This window comes from Pelecanus crispus, chromosome 14, assembly GCF_030463565.1.
Source record: "Pelecanus crispus isolate bPelCri1 chromosome 14, bPelCri1.pri, whole genome shotgun sequence".
Lineage (NCBI taxonomy): Eukaryota > Metazoa > Chordata > Aves > Pelecaniformes > Pelecanidae > Pelecanus > Pelecanus crispus.
Genome location: NC_134656.1, coordinates 7,718,563 through 7,739,116, shown reverse-complemented (window position 1 = coordinate 7,739,116; position 20,554 = coordinate 7,718,563). Strand labels below are relative to the sequence as shown.

The 20,554-nt window shown below is 42.4% G+C and overlaps 1 protein-coding gene across 1 annotated transcript in view; it reads left to right on the top strand.

Annotated features, from left to right (window-relative positions):
- Nucleotides 1-17,900, top strand: part of DOK5 (docking protein 5) — a 44,284-nt gene extending 26,384 nt beyond the window's left edge. Inside the window, exons 3-8 of the mRNA XM_075721154.1 lie at nucleotides 5,221-5,335; nucleotides 5,436-5,555; nucleotides 6,300-6,489; nucleotides 7,829-7,964; nucleotides 14,784-14,904; nucleotides 17,833-17,900. Coding sequence (XP_075577269.1) covers nucleotides 5,221-5,335; nucleotides 5,436-5,555; nucleotides 6,300-6,489; nucleotides 7,829-7,964; nucleotides 14,784-14,904; nucleotides 17,833-17,900 — 750 coding nt within the window. The remainder of the gene's footprint in view (nucleotides 1-5,220; nucleotides 5,336-5,435; nucleotides 5,556-6,299; nucleotides 6,490-7,828; nucleotides 7,965-14,783; nucleotides 14,905-17,832) is intronic.
- The last annotated feature ends 2,654 nt before the right edge of the window (nucleotides 17,901-20,554 follow it).

Here is a 20,554-nt window from a genome sequence, read left to right as displayed (position 1 = left end):
GTTTTGCGAGAGCCTGGCAGGAGGAGGGTTCTTTAAAAATGCAAAAAAAGAAAACTTCAGCCTCAAATGTTTGCAGGTGTTTGGTGTCTGCTCCTGACTCCTTTCCAAAAGGGCGGTAGAGAGGATGTTAGCAGCCTGCCACTTCTTCAGTATGAATTCGGTGCATATGTGCCAGACAATTTGAACCATCTGTTGCATAAGGGTGAGCAACAGGAAGGCTATTTAAGCACCTGGGGTAGTGATGGCATTTTGAAGCACCTTGCTGGGTGACACAGCAGGTCAAATATCAAGTGGTCTTCAGACAGCTTCTCCCTCAGGAGCGCAGGTGCACTGTTGAGCCTTGGCAGCAGGAGTAGCTGCGTGGCTAAAGCTGGATCTTGCCAGAAGGGGCCATCACCATGCTGGAGCACATCTGAACCTCTGAAAGGTGAAGGCAACTTCAGCGCTGCAGTCCCAAAAGGGCAGAGAGGTCAGCTGCTTATTGAGTATATTTTTGCCAGACATAAAAATCAGGTGCCACAAGGTTGTATCCAGGACAGAAGGAGTGCGTGAGCTGCAAGACTGAATTCAAGTGACTCTTCTGCACTTGTGCCACTGGCTTCAGCCAGCATCCCAGAGTGCATGATTTTGCCCATCTGTTACCCTCCCTGTGTCTCCTAGGTCTGGTACTGAAGGAAAACTCAGTCTGAAGCCAGCTGGGAAGAGACTAGAGTCTGTGCATATTACTGTAGACATTTGGACCTGGGTCAGAGGTGAGAACTGGGGGCTACCTGTCTGTCACACTTCAAAGGGAGATGCTTTGGTGTCAGCTTGTGCAGCTCAACAGAAGCAAATGCCATCGAGAAATCTGCAGGTGCATGTGAAGGCTTTCAGACAGTGCTCTGTGAAATGCCATTATGCAAGAGCTCTCAAGCAGTAAATGCAGCACGAAATAACCCAGGAGCTGCCAAATGTTGTAGCTAGCATTTCTCCCAATATAAATACCCTTTTTTTTCCTCAGTTCAGAGCTAAAACATGAGTTGCAAAGGACTTGATGATCAGTGAAACTAATGACACAATACTGTTGGTTTCGATATTTCTTCAAGATACCACGCACGGGGTGAAATCGCCTGCAATTTTATTTGACCAGGCTGTGAGCCAGGGCTCTTGGAGTGTGGTTTTGGTACATGGCTGCTGTGCTTTGCGGTGCAGGCAGTCTGCGTTCGCACAGGGCGTGAGGTCCTTCCTGGAAGCCCCTGACTTGCTGCATGCTGCTGCAGTGCGTGGGCTTATACTGGGTTCCCGTGCTGTCCCTTCTCCCAGCATATAGCACTCAGAGGTAGAGGCAAAGTGATGAGGAAGGGGCTTAGGATAGAACTTTATAAACACGTTAAAAAAAAAAAATCCTCATATAATTAAGTTGTTCATGCTCACCCCATCTCTGTACCCCTTTTTCCTTCCTCCCTTCCCTGTACACCCAGGGAAAAGCCCATCAGTCTGAGTTGCCCTTGCACTAACGTCCAGGTCAGCGGCACGCTTGTGTGAAGCTATCTGAAGATAGCTTCATCCTCTGCTCTTATGTTGACTTAGGGAGAGTTTTTGCTGAGAGAGATGAATTAACTGCTGGTTGATACCCCAGAAAAGCAAAACAGACCGCTGTGAATACTGTGAAGGCAACAGATAAGAGATAAATAATGTCTTAGGTAATCTGCATTGTGTTCTTCATAACACAGTATGCTTAGAGGGAGTACAGTAATAAAAAGCAAATGTTTAGAGAAGGCATATTCAAATGAAAACATATTTTTCTGTTCAGAAGCATGAACTTTGGGATTTCAAGCATGAGCTGATTCTTGTAAAATCTCTATTGGAATATATTACTCTGCATTTGAGATTACAAAGGAGTACTTTACTGCAGTAACTAACTGGCTTTTGAGAGGAATTTATGATAAGAAGGAAAAAATTATTGCTATTCTCAGCTCCAAAACAATAATGCTGTTATATTCATGCTTTTTTCATATTTAGCCCTTTCTGTAAGGGGAATGCAGGAATTGCGAGTTATGCTGTCAGGAGGCCAAGTCACTCAGCCACCATACTTGTGGACACCTTGAATTTTGCACAGCTCCATAATGGTGCCCTGAAGTGACTGCAGCATAAAGTGGCTGTCCTTGCGTGGCGGGAGGAGAAGTGGGGTTGCTGTGCTGGGCCATAGGATGGAGGAGGAACTGCTGTGTAACTTTTGGTGAAACTTTTCTGGACTGGGAGACCTAAAGAAAGAAAATTCTTGATTGCAAGGAATGTCCGTGGCTTCTGCCCTACTCTGTGCGCTGGGTAGATCTTGCTGGAATGGTCAGCTGCTGCTGATGTGAAGCCCTAGACTGGAGGGAGACTGCAGGTATCCGAGATGTTGGCAGGAGCAAACCTCAGTCCCCGCGGCTGGGTTCAGGGATGATGCAGTCCTAGAGCTGCAGCTGGGTATGACACATAAGCAATAGCGTGCAAGGCTGGAACCCTGTGGGGTGGGTAGGGGTGGGCTGGAGATCAGCGTGCAGAGAGTGGAAACTACAGGATGTCTGTAGTAGTACAGAAATGGGTGGTGGATACTCTGTGCCAGGGATGCAGAGACTGCAGGAGCTCATGTAGGGAGGTGGGGCAGTAGTTGCAGCTTGCAGCCCTAATGAGAATAAAACATGACAACTTGGGGGATAAAATGTGGTGTTAGGGATGCTGGGAGTGGTGAAGTAAGATGTACGAGGTTAGAGTCACAGTGAAAGAAACAGTGATCAGAAATGTCTCTCCTTTAGTGTAGGCAGACAAAGCAAATATTTTAATCTTGTCCTTCTCACGTTCCCAGCAGTGTTATGAACATCTGCTCCCCTCTGGCCTGGAGGTGCATGACTCAGTCTGAACGCAGGCTCATTAGTGATACTCTTTGGGTTGGTTCTTGTTTTTTCTTTCCCTGTGCAGTAGCTAGCAGCTTTCCACATGGTGAAGTGTCCTTGCCTCCCTCGCTGGGATGTAGGGTGTCTCCCTGCCAGGGGCTGAGGCAGCACGTGCTGCCCATCGCCAGGGGCTGGCGGGGGGCATGGGCAGCAGCTGAGCACTTGGTGCTTCTGAGCCTCCCAACCGCTGAAAGGGCTTTTGGCTCCTGAGCCAGCACGGAGAGGCAGCGTGCTGTTCCCTGACCGGTACAAACCTTTCATCACCTCACTGAGCCCTGTCACGGCATCCTCAGGGGTCATCACGCTAGAGACAGTTGCTGGGATAGCCGGCAGTAGGAGTGTGGCACGCCTGATTTTAAGCTTTCCATTAGGACAAATCCTAGCTAGCTAAATGATGCATTACCAGAATGTATGGCTACATTCTGCTTCTGCTACCTTTTGTACTCATAGGTACAAAACTTCATTAGCACGTTCAACTTGCAGAAAATGTAAATGTGCTCAGTATAGATGTCAGGGTGGCTGCTGTCCTGAATGAAAAAGTCTAGCTCTTTTTTTTCCTCTTGCATTTGAATCCTTTCTTGGCATATGAGAAAAATATATGAGTTGAACTTGGCAGCTGGCAATTTGTGCTTGACCTGTCATGTGCTGAGCACGATGGGAATAGGTTATGACAGATTTGTCATATTTAACAGTGAGTTTGTCGGTGTCGTGTTAGCACTGGGGGATGTGCTTCTATCACAGGATTTCCTGGAAGAGTAAAAAATGCTCATGCAAAACTAAGCACAGTTAGGAAGTCTCAGTTTTGACACTTCTCAAAATCTTGAACCTGGAGGCTATAAAAACCTGAGTTCTAAATTTGGCAGCTAGGCAGGAGGTTTGGTGTGTTCCCCATGGCATGTTCCTTCCATTATTTCCTTCTGCTACTGCCCCTCGAGTGAGTTTCTGGGCATTGGATGTGTTGCTTATTTTTATTTGGGGAGGCATTGCCCATCAACTGCTCTTTGTTCCTTCCGTTCACCTTTCCAGGGGGCTTGCTTGAAAATGTGATTTTGGCTGTCTGTTCTCCCTTGCCGGAAGGGAACGGGCAATAAGTTGACTCCAAGAAGAAGGTGACTTAGGCTGAAGGGCCAGAGGGATGCAGTGGGTGTGCTGGTGAACCCAAGACGCTCTAGAGGAGCGGTTTCTGTTGCTGGACCCTACAACACTGATAACTCTTTATGCTTCCTGAGTCTTATCTGTAAGACAGTTGCTGCATTTCTTTGTTTAGAGTTGACACAGTTTGATATGAGACTATTCCACAGGACTTATGAGACCAAAGTAGTGAAGTTGTTAGGTTGTACAGCCTTGGGAACATTTCTGTTAAATTCCCCATCTCTCTCTCTCTCTTTTCAACCCCTACTACGTAAAAGAATCGGTGAAATGTTTTCTGATCATGAATATTTAAATATAACTTCCTGATTCCCTGTCTGGGTGTTAAACCTTAATATTAAAAGGAATTTAAATAATGAAGAATTCCTCCTCAGTCAAATTCAGGAGCGTTACTTATGGTTGCGAGGGTGAAAAATGGATGGAAATATAAAGCAACTGTAGTATGTATTTACTAAAGCTGTGTACAAGGTAACAGAACATGTTTATTTTTTTGGCGTGAAAGCTATTTTTCCAATCAGTTTTTGGCAACCAAGCAACAGAAATCTGTGTTTACAAGTCTGTGTGAATCTTTAAAGCTAAAAAGCTTTCTAATAACTGAAACTGTGATTTTTTTCTTTTTTTTTAAAGTAGACTGTTCTAACAAATCCTCAACTTTCCATCAAAAATAATTTAGAGAGCAGCTTTTCACTATTCTTACAGTTTTGTTCTCCATGACGAAAGCTGTACTGGAACTGGACTTGCTCCTCCAAATAGGTGAATCCGTTAGATTTTTATCTTCACCTCTCTTCTTCTGCTACATCAGGTTGGTCTTTCTCATGTCCTTCATGTAAATATTTCTCAAACTGGAGTGAGCTTTGATTCTACCTGCCTCTTGGTTAATATCCTGTTCAGATGGTGTTGCAGTGAAGCTCTTGTGCAGAGAGAGAACTGGAGGACATGGCTGCTTCATCATCCAGGGTCTCCAAGTTGATTGTCTAAGGTGATTTATGTCAAGGCTGCATTTCCTTCAGAGCAATCATAGACATGTTCATGCTCTCTCTCCTTTTCTCTGTCCTTTGCAACATGATATAATTCTTTTCTCTCCTTTTCCAGTCAATAATGGATATGTATCTTTTCAAGCTCCTAATTAAAACTCTAAATTGTGCTTTTTCAGGTCACGGAGCTCAATAATGTGAAGAATATATTACGAATGCCAAAAAGCACAAAGAAGCATGCTGTTGGGATTTATTTTAATGATGACACGTCGAAAACCTTTGCTTGTGAGTCAGGTGGGTAAAATGGCAACGCACATTAGAAAACATAAGAGCATTAATTGTGAAATTATGGATGTATTATACCTACACACAGATGTTCTGGGCATTTATACAGAACTTGAGGCAGATGAGTGGTGCAAGGTGCTGCAGATGGAGTGTCTTGGAACGCGAATTAATGACATTAGTCTTGGAGAGCCTGACCTGTTGGCATCTGGAGTAGAGAGGGAGCAGAGTGGTAGGTACATAAATGTTGACCTTTTAAATCTTTGATTACATTATTTTAAAGTCTTTTGGACTGTGCATATGAATATCAGAAATAAATTGGTGCAAAATTGTTTTTCCAAGTCCTCCTTCCTGTTTTGTGGGGGTTTTTTTTGTTTGGGTTTTTTTTTGGCTTTTGTTTTTTTTAATTGCTACCAGAGATAATAAGCAAGGTAGCTAGAATTATTTTGGAATAGCATTTTTCTTTCTCACACAAGTTAATCACTCTTGGAGATGGGGATTATCTTTTGTTGTGTGTTTTCTTGTATGATGTCTGTACAACAGTTTGAGTCTGTAACTGAGGCTCTTTGGCAACATTGTAAAGCAAATAATAAACAGTAGTAATTGCATGCAAACCCTCAGCCCATGGCTACTTCACTTTCCTATGCAAATTAACTAATTACATGCACAAATACAATTGCAATGTATTTATTCATGCACACAATTTTATTAATTGTTTGCAAATATCAGGATGGTGCAGTTCTCTTTGGTATCTGAATGCACGCACAAATGTTTGACACCCTTTGAGTGCAGCATTCTGAATGCCCCAAACGTGGAGCTTATTGAGTTATTGGATGGAATTGAGTCTTTGTTTTTGAATTAATTGTTCAAAGGGGAAATAAGATCTTGTGATAGAGATGGAAAATAGGAAATTCCTTTAATGACTTGTACATTTAAAGGGCAGGGATTTTAGACTAACCTTTTGTTTTTCTCCCAGAGAGATTCAATGTGTATTTGATGCCATCCCCTAATTTAGATGTGCATGGGGAATGTACCTTGCAGATAACATTTGAGAATATCTGTCTTTGGGACATCCAGAATCCCAGAGTAAAACTCATCTCTTGGCCATTAAGTGCCCTCCGACGCTACGGGCGGGACCCATCTTGGTTCACGTTTGAAGCAGGGAGGTAGGTGTGTGTTTGCTATATTGCGTTGCTTTTCTTAGTGGTGCTGGGTGGTGCTCTGGACCACTTCTGAAGGTTGTTGAGGGACATCAGAACTTCGCTTCAGACAGAGGCGAGTCTGTACCCTCTGCTAAAAAAAAAAATTAAAAAAGTAATATTGAAACAAATATAAAACAAAAAAAAAACCGCTCTTAATCCCAGATTGCAGCTTGAATGGAAGCAGTTGCCAAGTAGAAGTGCCTAAGGGTGGGGGTTGGAGAACTGTGGTATGCCAGAGGGGTGAAGGCTGACGGCATTGTTTATTACTGTACAGGGTTGTTCTTAAATAAAGCATTATATGAGCCAGGGAATTGGATGGACAGATCTGGGAAGAAGGGTTGAACATCACTCCAGAATTTGTACAACATGGGCCTTTGGGCACAGAGTTATGGGTTCTGTAGGAGAAGTAGAGTTTGAAGTTGAGAGCAGTGAGTGCCAAGTTGTTTCCCAAAAGCAAACTAAAGTAATGGAGATGGGACTCCTGTTTTGCATTGATTATATTCCTGGTTTCCATCTATTTGACAAATGGATTTATAAGAAATTTGAATGCAATTCCTTGTTTTAGAGATGTTGTTCTGTATTGCTTCCTGAAGCTCAGTCTTAATGAGCTGAAGTCTTTGTGTGGCTGAAGTTGGAGCGCTTATTTATTGAACTAAACTATCAAATCCTTTCTAAGGGATATGGATGCATTATTTTAGATAAGCACATTAAAGAATTACAGCAGTAAAAGAGAAACGGATCATACAGTTGACTTGCCTGGAAAGGGAAGAGGCATTAAATGTCCATCCTCCATGTTACTGCAGAATTTAGTCCTCTTGTGGGGTGGGGGTGGGGGGAAAATACATTTTTATTTAGCTGATCATGCATTAGCCATGATAAGACAATGCAATTGGGATGCTGAGGATATGCATTTATTGTTTCAAGTTGAAGACAAAATTCTGCAAAACTCATTACAGGCAGGATTAAAAGTCTGAAAGGAGAAGACAAATTAATCCTACCTGGCACAGATTCTAGATAGTGTCTAAATATTAAAAATCTGGGTCTTGCGCATGAACTCTCTAGAGCTTAAGCACTTATGATAGAGATCAGTGGTACTTAGCTGAGTCCCTGTTTGGCGAGAACAATACAAATAGGGGATAAAAGAGTAAGATTGGACCAGGGGTGGTAAGACCCATACACGAAGACTTTTAGATAACTTTGTTCCATATTTCAACAACCTTTGTTTTCTTAGTGCTTTTAGAGCAGCATGGTAAAGTTTTGCTTGCATCTCACACGTGGATCCCATCTGTTCTTGCTTTGGCAGGATGTGTGACACAGGAGAAGGACTATTCATCTTTCAGACCAGAGATGGGGAAGCAATCTATCAGAAGGTTCACTCGGCTGCTTTGGCCATAGCAGAACAACACGAGCGCTTGTTGCAAAGTGTGAAAAATTCAATGGTATGGCTGCTTGTCATGCTTGTTATTTCACACTGGGCACCAATGAACAATATGTTTCTTCAATGTGACTTTAAGTTTTGATTCACAGATAGTAAGCAGTCTGATTATTGCTCTTATTAAATTCTGCTTGATTTTAATATTTAGGGCAGTATATGTAACTGGAGTTGCTTTTCAAGAATCAAAACAACAGGGAAACTTACAATCCTCGATTTTTGTGTTTGCAAAGCTATCAGTAAGTGTGAATTAATACAGAGATGATAAGCTCCTGTCAGTGCACTTTCTCATTAGGTACCTTTGATTAATCAGCATCATGAGTTTGTTTGGAAGCATTTCTCATCAATCTATTTAGAAAATGTTGTGGCTCATGCTCAGTTTTCCATTTGCTAATTGGCGTCTGCACTCCAAGGATGATTTGGAAAGAGTCATATGGTTCAGATTAAACTGTGGGGGAGGACTAGATGTTTGTCTGATCTCTCAGTGGATGTGTGCTTTCCACAAGTGCTTTTTGTGTCTAAAACTTGTTTTATGACACACATGACTAGTAGGAAATGTAGGAGTATAAGATGCAAAACTACCATACATACTGAGAACAGTCAGTGTGGCATCTCTGAAAGCATTGTCTAAGGAAGGCAGTTTTATGGCACTTGCACCTAATGTGTTTCAGGATCTTATTAATTTTTTTTTTTCCATGAAACCTGTAGAGTGAAAAGGAATGTTCTGTTTATCCCATATCATAATTGGTCTCTACACCCCAAGACTCACAGGTTGACTTTGACAGCAAAATTAGTATCCTGAAGATACTAATGTGAGATGGAAGGCTTTCTAGAATGTATAAAATGCCCACAGTGGACAACTGTGGAAAAGCCTGGCTATAAACAACATCTCTATTCTTGGCAATAGTAATTGGTTTGTGTAATCTGCAATAAGACTTATGTCTTTCTCTTATTCTAAACATAAGCGCTGCTGTTATCCACATCCATGTCTAATCCTTTCAGTAATTCTACTAACATCTTGGTTTCGGGGATAAGTTGTAGCGATGAATTATCCCAGTATTAACTGGATGACCCAGCTGGGATGAAACAGAAAATGCCATTACTACTTGTGGAAACTTAAGAAAAGATGAGAGTGGATGTTGAAGGAATAGGAAAGGGAACAAATTGTCTTAAGTACTTGTATTTCTTTTGTTCTTCCACTTTCTTGGACTTGAGACAGAATCGAAGCCAAATACATGATAGGAAAGTTATTTCTCTTAATAACAGTCCAATGAGGAGGAGCAAATGAGGAGAGGAGGAGCAATAGGAAGCTCTTTCCAAGTGTCCCGAGCAGTCTTGTGGACTGGATAACTGATTGCTTCAGCCAAGCATGCAGGCAAACAGGTAGTTCTGTCATTTGTAGAGCAGGTAGGATAACTGAATTGGGAAAGTGAGGAAAATTCAAGTCTGTTTCTAGATGATGTGGGTCCTGCAATGTCTTTACTTTCACCAGGAAAAAGGCTAGTTAGTGTTATATATATATTTGTATGTATTTCACACTACGTATAGTATGATATACCAGTTTTCAGTTGATGCTACTCTGTTAACTTCCGGCTGGTGTCATTACAATGTGGTCATTTCTGTGAAGCCCGTGGGAGAGTGCTGTGTCGGTGAGGACGAAGTATAACTTGGAGCCTTTCTTGTGACAGCCTCTGTCCTGTGTCCATTTAGACCGCATGCTTTTCCCAGCGCTTCCAGGTTCACTAGGAAGAGCTTGACACTTTGCTTGCTTTCTTTCAAAAACATTAGAATTAGCAGGTGAACTGCAGCCGGCTGCACTGGTGTTCTTCCCTTTCCCAAGTAACGTATCGTCTAACACCATCTTTGCTGGTTTTGACTTTTGTTTAAAACAAAACTTAATAGTTCTAGTTAGCGAAGGGAGCTTTTGTTCAAAAATATCCAAAATTATCTAAGTTGAGACAGATAGGTAGATGATACAAGTACTCAACAGTAACTCAATTAAGCAGATTAAAATTAACCTAGGCTAAGTCAGCATAACTAGCTAACATTTGTAGCCCACCAGGATTGGAAGCGATTGAGTAACCTGTTGAGAGCACAACTTCATTTTCAAAAAACAGAGATAAGTTCAGTAACAATACTGAATAGGTTTACAGGCAATTTCTTATTTGGTGGTTTTACATTTATGTAATAACATCTTTAATAGATCATGTCTGATGCTGTGCTGTAAAATTTCCATCTTACAAGTGCCAATAGACTCAACAGATGCACATTGCTATAGATTTCAATAGAGAGCAGCTGCACAACCTCTAAAAGCTTTTTCATGAACAGTGTCCAACCACAACCCCTAAATCTCATTTTATAGACCCTAGAGTGCTAAGTGGGGGATAAGAACATATTCCTGGCAAACTGAAAGTCTTGTAATTTAGTAGTGGAATACAATTGTTTCAGATGAGTCCATATGCCCCTGAATATGAGTTTCCCAAGTCTGTTACAGAAACATTGTCTGGTTCTGAACTAGTCAGTAAGACTTGGTGGCTTCTCTGGGGTTCAAGGATAGTCAGATTTTAGAAGTTTAGGCAGAGGATTGTTATATCAGTGTAGAACTTAGGTGGCTTATTTTGCTGATTACAAAATATTTGTAAAGTACATCTTTGTTCAGATTGATTGATTTCCTCTGTATTTTTCTTCTGCTTTTGAATGCTTCAACAAGGAGTTCATTTGAGATGCTTGCACTTCATGCTTGGCTGTCTATATTGTTTCTATCTCCAAGAATTATTTACCCTCTGTGAATTTTCGTATTAGTGAAGCTTGAGCTGTTATTTACAGAAAGGGTAAATAAAAGTAGAAAGTAGGAGATACTGATCATGAGAAATTAAGTCTACACTGAATGTCTTCTGTTTGCCCCTGTGATCCTGAGCACTGCTACATCGATGATATGATTATTCAAGACTGAAGTGAAGATGGTATTGAGCTACCTGAGGGCTCCTGGAGCCTGTGCAAAAAAAAAAAAAAAAAAAAAAAAAGTTGAGTTGAACGTCCTATGCTGATTGAGCGCAATAAAACTGCCAAGTAGTGTTGAGAATGTGGGCTATAATGTGTCTGTCACCTCCCTAGCAGTCGCTATCTTTATATTACAGTATGTTCGTTCAGTTCGTGACTGTAACTGGCTCTGGCTCTTGAAATGCCTGTGGAAAATTGATGCAATAGTGGTTTCTCAGCTGGGAACCTCACCCTGACACTTTCTGTTAATGTGCTGTTGCTTTCTGGCAAGGTCTGAGCATACGCTGACCAGAGTCTGTGACACTTTCACAAGTGGGTTTCATTTATTTTCCTTTTCAGTGAATTCAAAGATCTCTCCCTTTTCTCTTTTAAAGGGAAGAAAGAGCTGGCTTTGGTTAGCAGTGCATGAAGCCATTCTGGTCATTTGGTAACTCATCTCCTCCAACTGTTTCTTTCCTTTCGCTTTTGCATTGCCAGACAATAGAAAGAAAATATCTATTCAAGTCATATTTTCATGAGTATTTGGTTGCCATGAAAACTGACAGGAGTAGTGCTGTGATTCAACTGCTGTCATTTATGCCTACTCTCAGTTCAGGTTGCTTTAAAAAAAGACATTACAACTTGACATCTCACTAAAGTAATAACAGTGAACTTCCCAGTTTTGGCAGTTAAAGCTCAGTGCTTCATAGAAAGATATTATCAGCCAGTTTACCGGCAGCCTTCCCTGACTCTTACTCCCCTCTCAGCAACTCGAGTGTGCGCTCTGTACTAGATCCATCTGATGTGCGAGTGCATCTGTCCAGGCTGGAGCCTGCTATTATCTCTGTCCATTTCCACAGAGATTTGTAATAAAGAGTGGAAATGGTGCTCACTAACTTTTGAAATAAGAGAAGAATGTTGAGTATTAGCGTAAGATGGATAGTAGTCAAAACAGCAGCAATATGTTAGTGCCCTCTACTTTCTGAAGTTTTTATTAGTTTACCATTCTGCAGTTTTGCTGTAAGGAATTTAGCAAATGTTTCTTAAGCAATTATTGTTCTAATTGATTTTGAATGATTACATGAATTTGCTTCACTGGGAATGAAATTCCCTCAAAAACATAGTGAGTGCAATCTTCTCTAATTGGGGTTCCCAAGATGAAGTTTTACTTAGTGCAAGGCATTCTGCAGAATCTTTGAAAATGGCGTTGTCCAGCCTGAGGAAACCAACCAAACGTAACAGATCTTAAATCATCTTTCTTTTCTTGCCTTTTGGAGCCATGTTCACAGCTAGCTTGAGAGAATGTTGGTGTGGGGGGGTTTTTGGGTGGAGTTTTTTGTTTGTTTTTTGTTTGATTGGTTTCTTTGTTTTGGTTTAGTTTTTCACCCAGCAGTGGTTTTGCCTTTAGTGCAAGTTTTGCTGATTAAGGTGGGACCCAAGAAAGAAAATACTTAATCTTTCCTTCCTGAACCCCCAGGGAACCAGCCGCCCCCGGTGTTTGACCCAGAGCTGTGCTTTGGCCCAGCAGGCTGCCTTAGTGTAGCTCTGCACGTCTCTATCCCGGTGCCAAGAGGTGGCACAGCAGCTCCCCAGCCGCTCTCGGCGCTGGCTGCCGATGGCTGCGAGTGCTGATTCTCCATCCCCTTCCTCTGCAGATCTCTTGTACCAACTGGAGCTGCGGGGTGGCTTTGTGTTGTCCCTCGCCACTTCTCACATCTTTGCCGCTTCTTTGCTTTAAGCGTGACTTAACATAACTTGATCCCTGCCACGTGTGCGGGGAGCTGCGTTTGAACTGCCCTGGGGACCCTGATCTCCTTTCAGGTTTCAGCATTCTCCTTCTCCCTTGGGCAGAAGAGGGTGAGAGGCTATGGATTAGGTGCCCTTCAGTTAACAAATTATTTGGTGTATTAATGATATGTGGAGTCGCACGGCCCGCCTGGCGCTCTGCTCGCAGCCTTTGCTCACGCGTGTTCCAGCATATCAATTGTGGCTGTTTTCGACCTGCTTACGGTGCTGGGTGCTTCTGCGGCATAAAGCCAGGTCATTATCAAGTCATTCCTACTCTTTCTGTTGCCACAGAGATACAGTAGGTTAATTGTGAGAATGAAATCAATCATCATTAAAGCTGCCTTTGCTCGCAGTCTGAGGTGTTTTGATGAAATACTGTGTATTCAGGACATAACATACTAATTCTTATCTCCAGCTGTGGGGTTTTTAATTTTTATCCCTGCTGATTGAGTTCAGGAGGGGCACCCTTCTGGCCCTTTTTTGTGTCTTTATCTAATCTTTCTCTAGCTGTGTCTCTTTTTTTCCTCCCAAGATAGCCTATTGTATTTTTGCACTCCTTCTGACAGCCAAACCATTGCTCAAACTGCCTTAGCTTGCTGTCCAACTCACCAATAAATGGAACCACCAAAAAAAGTATCTCCAGCCAGGAAATGCCATCCTCACAACGCTCTGCTGATTTTTATTCCCAGTAAAAGGTCCATCGTTGTTTGTTTCCATGGTGCCGAGACGTGTGTGGTGACACAGCAAAGGGTGTTGGGGCTTTAGTGAAGGAGCTGTAATAAATATGCTGTATGATGTAGGTGGAACCTTGCATGGAGCAGTGATTCACATCCAGCTGATGTGGAGGTGGGTGTTTTAAGAGCAGGAGCTGATCTGGGTTTGGTTTTGTTTTGTTTTACCTTCACATCACAGGCACGGTATCCACTGTACGGAGAGGAGGTTGAAGGTAGATGGCACCTCTAAATAACTTGGAAATGGGTCTCTTTGGATACAGCCAGCCCTCACCTCTTTTCTGTGCTTGCTTTGCCTGTTTGGTTTTGCTCCAAAATATACTGATCTTCTTGTAAACGGTTCTTTCACCTCAGGTTTTGTGAAACTAAAATGTAAAAACTTACTTTTCTGTAAAAAGCTACCTTTATTAATTAGAAAAGTCAAGTGCAGTCTCGGTATGTTTGAACTGATGTTTTCCTGAGCTTTGGGAGAATTGTAGCTGTACTGTGAAGCTTATGATAAAATCCAATTATTTTTATCAGCTTGCACATACATCTTACTAAATTCATGGAAAAAAATGCCTTAAAGTAGTCAGTTCCCATATTTTTATGTTAAATACAGTATAACTAACAAGGGGCTGTGATTATGTAAGGAACTGTAGCTGAAGGCCCTGTATGGAGGGGTGGGTGTGAGATGGGGCGTCCAGCAATGCACTGCAGTCCACATGCTCTCCTCTCAGCATACCTGGACATGCCATTCATTCAAGGAATTTAGCTGAAGGATGCAGTTATCTCCTGTGTTGAACTCCTGTGCCATCCAGCTGGCACATTCCTCAGCTGTAGGAGATAGGAGATGAATAGAAAATGCTTCAAAACTGACGAGAACAACTTGTCCTCACCCATGCGAAACATCTCCAGTCAGGTTCTCGATGTTACGAGGCTGTATTTAGCTTTGGGAAGTTGCTTGTGTAGCTGGGAAGACCCTTGGATGGCTTTGCTGCTAAAGGGGGAGCATACCGTCACTTTGCTATCTTCCACTGATTCCTGGTTTCTATTTCAGCTGCTTGAGTTAAAACTCCCCTCAGGGGAAGCAGTGCTAGCCCAGGACCAGGGGAGCACCAAGGTGAGCTTTGGTGTGCAACAGCAGCGTGGCCTCCTAACCCGAGTGGTGTGTGCCCCTGGAGACTAACCCCGCAGTTGCCTCTGCTCGTGTAGGGTGGGCAGAGGGAGGGAGGGAGATGCTGTGCTGGCAATATTGTTAGAAGTCCTTGCAGCCCGTGGTCATGCTATTCTTGGAGGATTTGCAAGAAACATGACTGTCTCCTTCACATCAGTTTACTGCTTTGCAGCTTCAGATGAAAATGACCGAGCGAGCCGTGTCCCTCAGCACCATGGTGCCCTTGCCCCGCAGTGCCTACTGGCAGCACATCACGCGACAGCACAGCACCGGCCAGCTCTACGGTCTGCAAGGTACGGGGCTGGGGTGGAAAGAGTCAATGCACAAACCGGATCACAACATTGTTGAATGATTTCAGTATCTGTCCTTCTCACTGAAGGCTGATGTTTGGTCTAAGCCAGTTGCCGCTGCTGTCTGGTTGATGGAGAGAAGGGCACATCCCACCTTGAGATGGACAACGTGGTAGAGGGGTTGTCATCAGGAGGTGCTCATCTTACTTCCCATTGGAGAGGGATCCCTCATTTGACAAGTTTTCTGACCATTTTTAGGTAAACAAGGAGAAATTACTGTTACAGGATGGCCAGTTATCAAGGTCACCCAATCCTTTCTGCTACCAAACTCTTTTAATGGCACTTGATTTTTTTTGCCAGACTTATAACCATTTGGCTCCCCTCTCCTTTGGATGGCTGCCTCATGCTAAGAATGATGCAGTCTTCATTATTCATTTTGTGTACTTGCTAACATTCAACCTAAACAACTGCATCCTCAAAAACAGCTGAATTAGGGAAAGTAAAAGGAAACGGCCACGATAAGTAGTTCTAGAAAACTGTTGCTCGAACAGCTGCAGTGCTGCCACTGTGCATTGCCGCGTGGCCTGAAGATAGGCAGATGTCTTCTCCAAATCCCCTCCTTGCTGTCAGCCCAAGGGGCGGCACGGTTCTGTCCCCTCATGCCTGAAAGCCTCCCCAGGCTGCAGAGAGGGAGGAATGGCTCCGGGGGAGGTCTCTGCACCTGGCTGTCCCTCCGTGGTCACCAAGGGACGTCTGGTGGTTCCTGAGCACGGGTGGGGAGACGGAAGGGAAGCCCACTGCATCTGCAGGATGGGTGCCTGACGGGCTTCGCGGGAGGGCTGACGTGAGCCATCTCAGCCCGTGTATTTCGGAGTGTGTTTCAGCACCGAACTTGGATCTCCTCAGACAAAGTGAAAACTGCAGTGCCTGCCACCCACTGTTGTTGCTTTGTGCCGGTTTCCCCAGAGGCGCCTCTGGAGTGGGAGCTGCAGGTGCTTAGTACCTCTGAGGAGCTGGTCCAACGTCAGCATCTTGTAGTCGCGCATGTTTTTAGACTTTTTTTTAAAAAAAAAAAAAAGCGCCCATTTGTATTTCAAAACAGTCTCCCACTCTAAGCTGCGTGGATTGGTTGAGTTAGTGTTTGTACAGAAGTTGGTATTGATGAGTTGTGAAGTCAGGATCAGGGTGTTACTTGGAAAAGCCAGCAGCAAACAGACTAAACACTTAATAGAAGGGGGGTAGCCTGGAGTATTGAATGGAAGGAGCCAATACCTGCCGTAACTTCATTTTCACGATATATGGAACAGAGGCTGAGCTTGATTAAACATCTGGATGATAAAGATGGACTGAAGCAGCTTCCCTGCACTGTGGGGGGCATTAGAAAGTGAAGCTCAGCTTGGTCCTCAGGATACAGGCTGTTCCTCTGTCATCCCTGAAGGCCAGGGCCGGTGTGTGTTGCTCCAAGGGGCGCAGCCCTGCTCTTGGCACCTCATCCTGCTGCAAAAAAACCCACAGGTAAACCTGTGTTGAGCAGAAACCTCAGGAGCTGGCGGGGCTTTCTAGTACTAACATGGAAATATCATTTACCAACATCAAGCACTCAGAAATCACTAGACAGATAGGGTAAAACATCCTGGTTTGGAAAACTTCTGCAGTCTTTTTTTGTTTGTTTCTTTTTTCCTCCCCTCAGATATTAGGAGTTTCTCAAGGAGTAATGAATGATAGATATTTATATTTTACTTTTTTTTTTATATATAAAGCTGAAAACTGTAGAGGCTAGCAGCTCCAGAACATGAAATATCACAAGGTGTGATTAAAAATTACAAGCGCTGGCAGCTCCGACCTACATAGCCATATTCCATTCTGGTCCTCTGATTTTCAGCAAATCATAAAAGCTGGTGTTTTTCCTTTTTCCTTTTGTCAACACTAGAGGGGGCAGGCAGCACATAAAAAGCCCCAGCTAAACCTGGCAGACGTTCCAGGGGAGGAATGAGTAATAAAAGCAGCGCTTACATGCCTGTTCAAATTTGTTCAGTAAATTAGGGCATGGGAAGATGACCTGCTGGTGGCAGCCTGTGGCACACGAGAACAAGACTGCTTGCAGCACTCTGACACAATCAGTGAATTGGGCTTACTGTGCCTTACCAGAGTGTCCTTTATTAAAACAATAATTCAGTATTGAGTTGACACAAAGATAAATAGACTATATGGGTACAAACCAGTTGTTTTATATTTAGAAAAATAGCTTGCTTGTTAAACTGAAAAAAAAAAAAAAGATCCTAGGAGACTGTCGTCATGAGAATGGGGTAAAAGTCTTTGAAAAATAAGCCAGCCATGCAGCCAGCATTGTAATTAGGAAAGACACTGAAGTCCTTGTCTTGTTCATCAGTCAGGGCTACTACTTCAGTGGTACCCCAGGCACCTCTAATTGGATTAGGTTGCCAAACTCTTGCAATGCTTCAATTACTACTGGAAAAAGAAATATGAAATAATTGTTATACCAAGTTGTGTAATTCCATAGGTATGAAGTGGCATTTCACTCACTGAATGGTAAAGGCGTCTGAAATCTTGTATGCAAAAACTTTTGTGCACCATAGCTGGAATTTATGGTTTCTGAATTGACTCTCTTCCCCTTTTCTAATGTACAGAAAAGAACTGATGCTAATATTGTGAGCTAAAATGCATTTTTCATTTAAAACACAAAGTCCGAACTTTTAAAAAATTAATTTGCTTCGTACAACTCTCTGTTTTGAAGGAACTGGGAAAGAAAATCTGAGTGGAGATGTTCTGAGATGGAGCAGCAGATTAAGCAGAGATAGGTTTAATTAAAAGGCTGTAATCTGTAGTTCACGTAGTCCTTTATAAAATGCTGAATAAGATGCCTATGTCTTACTGAGTGTTGTTCTGTTTTTTGCATCTGACTTGGCGAAGATGTTTCTAGCCCAGTGAAGCTTCATCGCACAGACACTTTTCCAACCTACAGATCAGACCATCGATAAAAGACTATAAAGAACTTTACAAACTCTTTGTCTTCTGACAAACTGCCCCAGTGGAAGCCAGTGATGATGATAAGCAAGGATGGAAACACGGAAGAATTCAGGCTGGATGAAAAATTCTTGCAATACAAAGTTTTTTTTTAAACTTTGCCAAAAGATAAAACTATTCTGTAGATATTGGGGAGGGGACAAAACCAACAAACCCTCCAGTGTTTCTTTTATATCTTACAGCTGGACAGAGAAGAAATCACTCCCTAACTATTTCCAAATGTTTTTGTATGATAGGTATGTTGTAAATATATGAGACTTTCTTGTTGTAGTGTGGTTTCATTTTGTCTATTACAGCTGTGTGTTCACTGATGTCAGCTGTGTCACCCTTGTTGGTTGTAATGCTTATCTTCAGTTATTTACATTATTGTTCAGCCTAATCCTTGACCTTTGAAATGGTGGCCAGTTATAACCAGCTATTGGATACAATTTTTCCTGTTTGAAGCCTGATGAAGACTTGACTGATTTGTTTTAAAAGCACCCTCTCTATCTTCTATTTCCTGTATTTATTTCCATCTCTGTAAATGTTTAAAATAATAATAATAAAAAAAGTCCCACTTTATTTGTGGTACAGTGCTTTTTGTTGTCACTATCAGCATCATCAACAGAGCTGTTGTGGAGCCGTTAGGGCGCTGGAAGGAAGGATGGAGGGGGACGGTGGATTGCTTTGGGTGCCCCTTCCACATCTAAAGCCACACAGCCACTCATTGGGTGTTCTAGTGAAACAGAGTAGTAGATTCAACAGGAATCTCACAATGCCATAAAGCATTTTGTGGCAGAAGGCCGATTTTTCTGTTTTGTGACAGCATCCATGTTAGGCACTGCTTTCATAGATTTGCACCAGCATCTTAATTTAACAGCAAACAGACTTTTCAAAAATAGTGTGGTTGGTTACTGTGTGCTATGCCAAATGGTCAGAAATGTGTAACAGCTGTAGATAGAAAGCTATGATTACCCCGAATGCAAGTGAAGCACTGTGCTTAGCAAGGTATAGTTAAGCCATTTTGCTAACAAGCTCTGAGTAAGAATGCCTTGTCAGGTTACAAGGGAGACTGATCATCTCTAACCAGCTCATTCCTGCTCACCTAACAAGCTTAAGGACTGGGTCTTATTTTGATTGCACTAGTGGGGAATATGGCCTCCACATATTTTTAATTGAAAAAATATGTGATACAATTCTAATGATAATTAGGCATGTATAATGTTAGCAGCTAATTTTTCAGCAGATATCCTGGAAGAAAAGTAAAAGTGCAATGGCCGGAGTAGGTTTGTAGAGAATGAGCTACATTTGTTCACGTTGGTAGAGAATGAGTTAGCACAGGCTAATTTTCTCATACGACAGAGGTAATGGTCTTATGGTTTGAGTAAAAATAGCATATATCTTAAGCTTGGCTTTCCATTCTGAAGATGAAGTTTCAAAGCAGACTTTCAAAGCTGTCCCTGCTCCCTGCAGGGGGTTGGGCTAGATGACCTCTAAAGGTCCCTTCCAACCCAAACCATTCTATGATTCTAAGCAAGGCTAACTGACTACACAAACACATAATGGGAAGAGAAGCAAGACAGCAGCCCTTTAGTAAGAGATGTAAGGGTTAGAGCAGATTACAAGTGGAACATCAGGCAACAAGGCCATGTTGCTGCAAAACTACTAAATGTCATAAGGGAAGGTAAAAGCATTTAGCTTTCAAGACAGCTGAAGGAATTCTTCTGCTCTGCGTAAGACTGGCAAGGTCTCAGCTGGAGTCCTGTATGGTGGCCGATCCCAAGCTAACGTGCTCAGCTACTGCAAATAGCTGTGCCCTCTTACAGTGCTGGCATGCTGGGGTAGTTCAGCTCTTGAATTGCACTGTGCGCTGTGTAGTGTCTTTACCTACCTTTATTTAACAGGCTTTCTCTCCTGGAATAAGGAAGGAGCAGATGTTTCCAAGTCGATTCAGCCTTTTTGTTTGTTACAGTGTCCTGAAGGAACCAGTCACTGCAGTAAGATCTCTTTTAACTGGTTTGGGCTTAGGATCCGTATATCAGCTTAATAAACACATTATTGGTTGTGAAATAGAACACTGGGAAAACGTAAGATTTTGGGTTCTTACATCCAAAAGGGTTGTACTAACAGAACTGGAGGTGAGGGAGGCTTTCAGGGAAGCAAACCAATGAGTATGGTGAAGGTAAATGTGTTTCTGAAGGAAAAAATTAATATGCCATCATTGTTTAATAGTGCACCATAGTGCAAAGATAAGCTTAATTTATTGTAAATAAGGATTATGTTCACTTTATTTCAAAGCTGAACTGCTAACATAAATAAGTGATTGAAAGGCATGTTATGACTAACAGGTCTTTATTTTTCAGGTTTACTTCTGCTAATGTATTCCCTTTAGAGCTGACAGCATCTGTTGTTTTATCATGGATATGACAGTTCAGTAAATGCTTTTATTCACCTTTCACTCATGCAACGATTGATATAGTAAGACTATCTGTGGTTGAACAGTCCAATTACGAAGAAGGCAAAAAAGCCCACTCTAACCTTGGCCTTTAAAAGAAGGGTCATTAAATCAACTAGCTCTTATATTATTGTTTCTAGTGAAACTGTGAAGGATGGAAATAAAGGCCTAAAA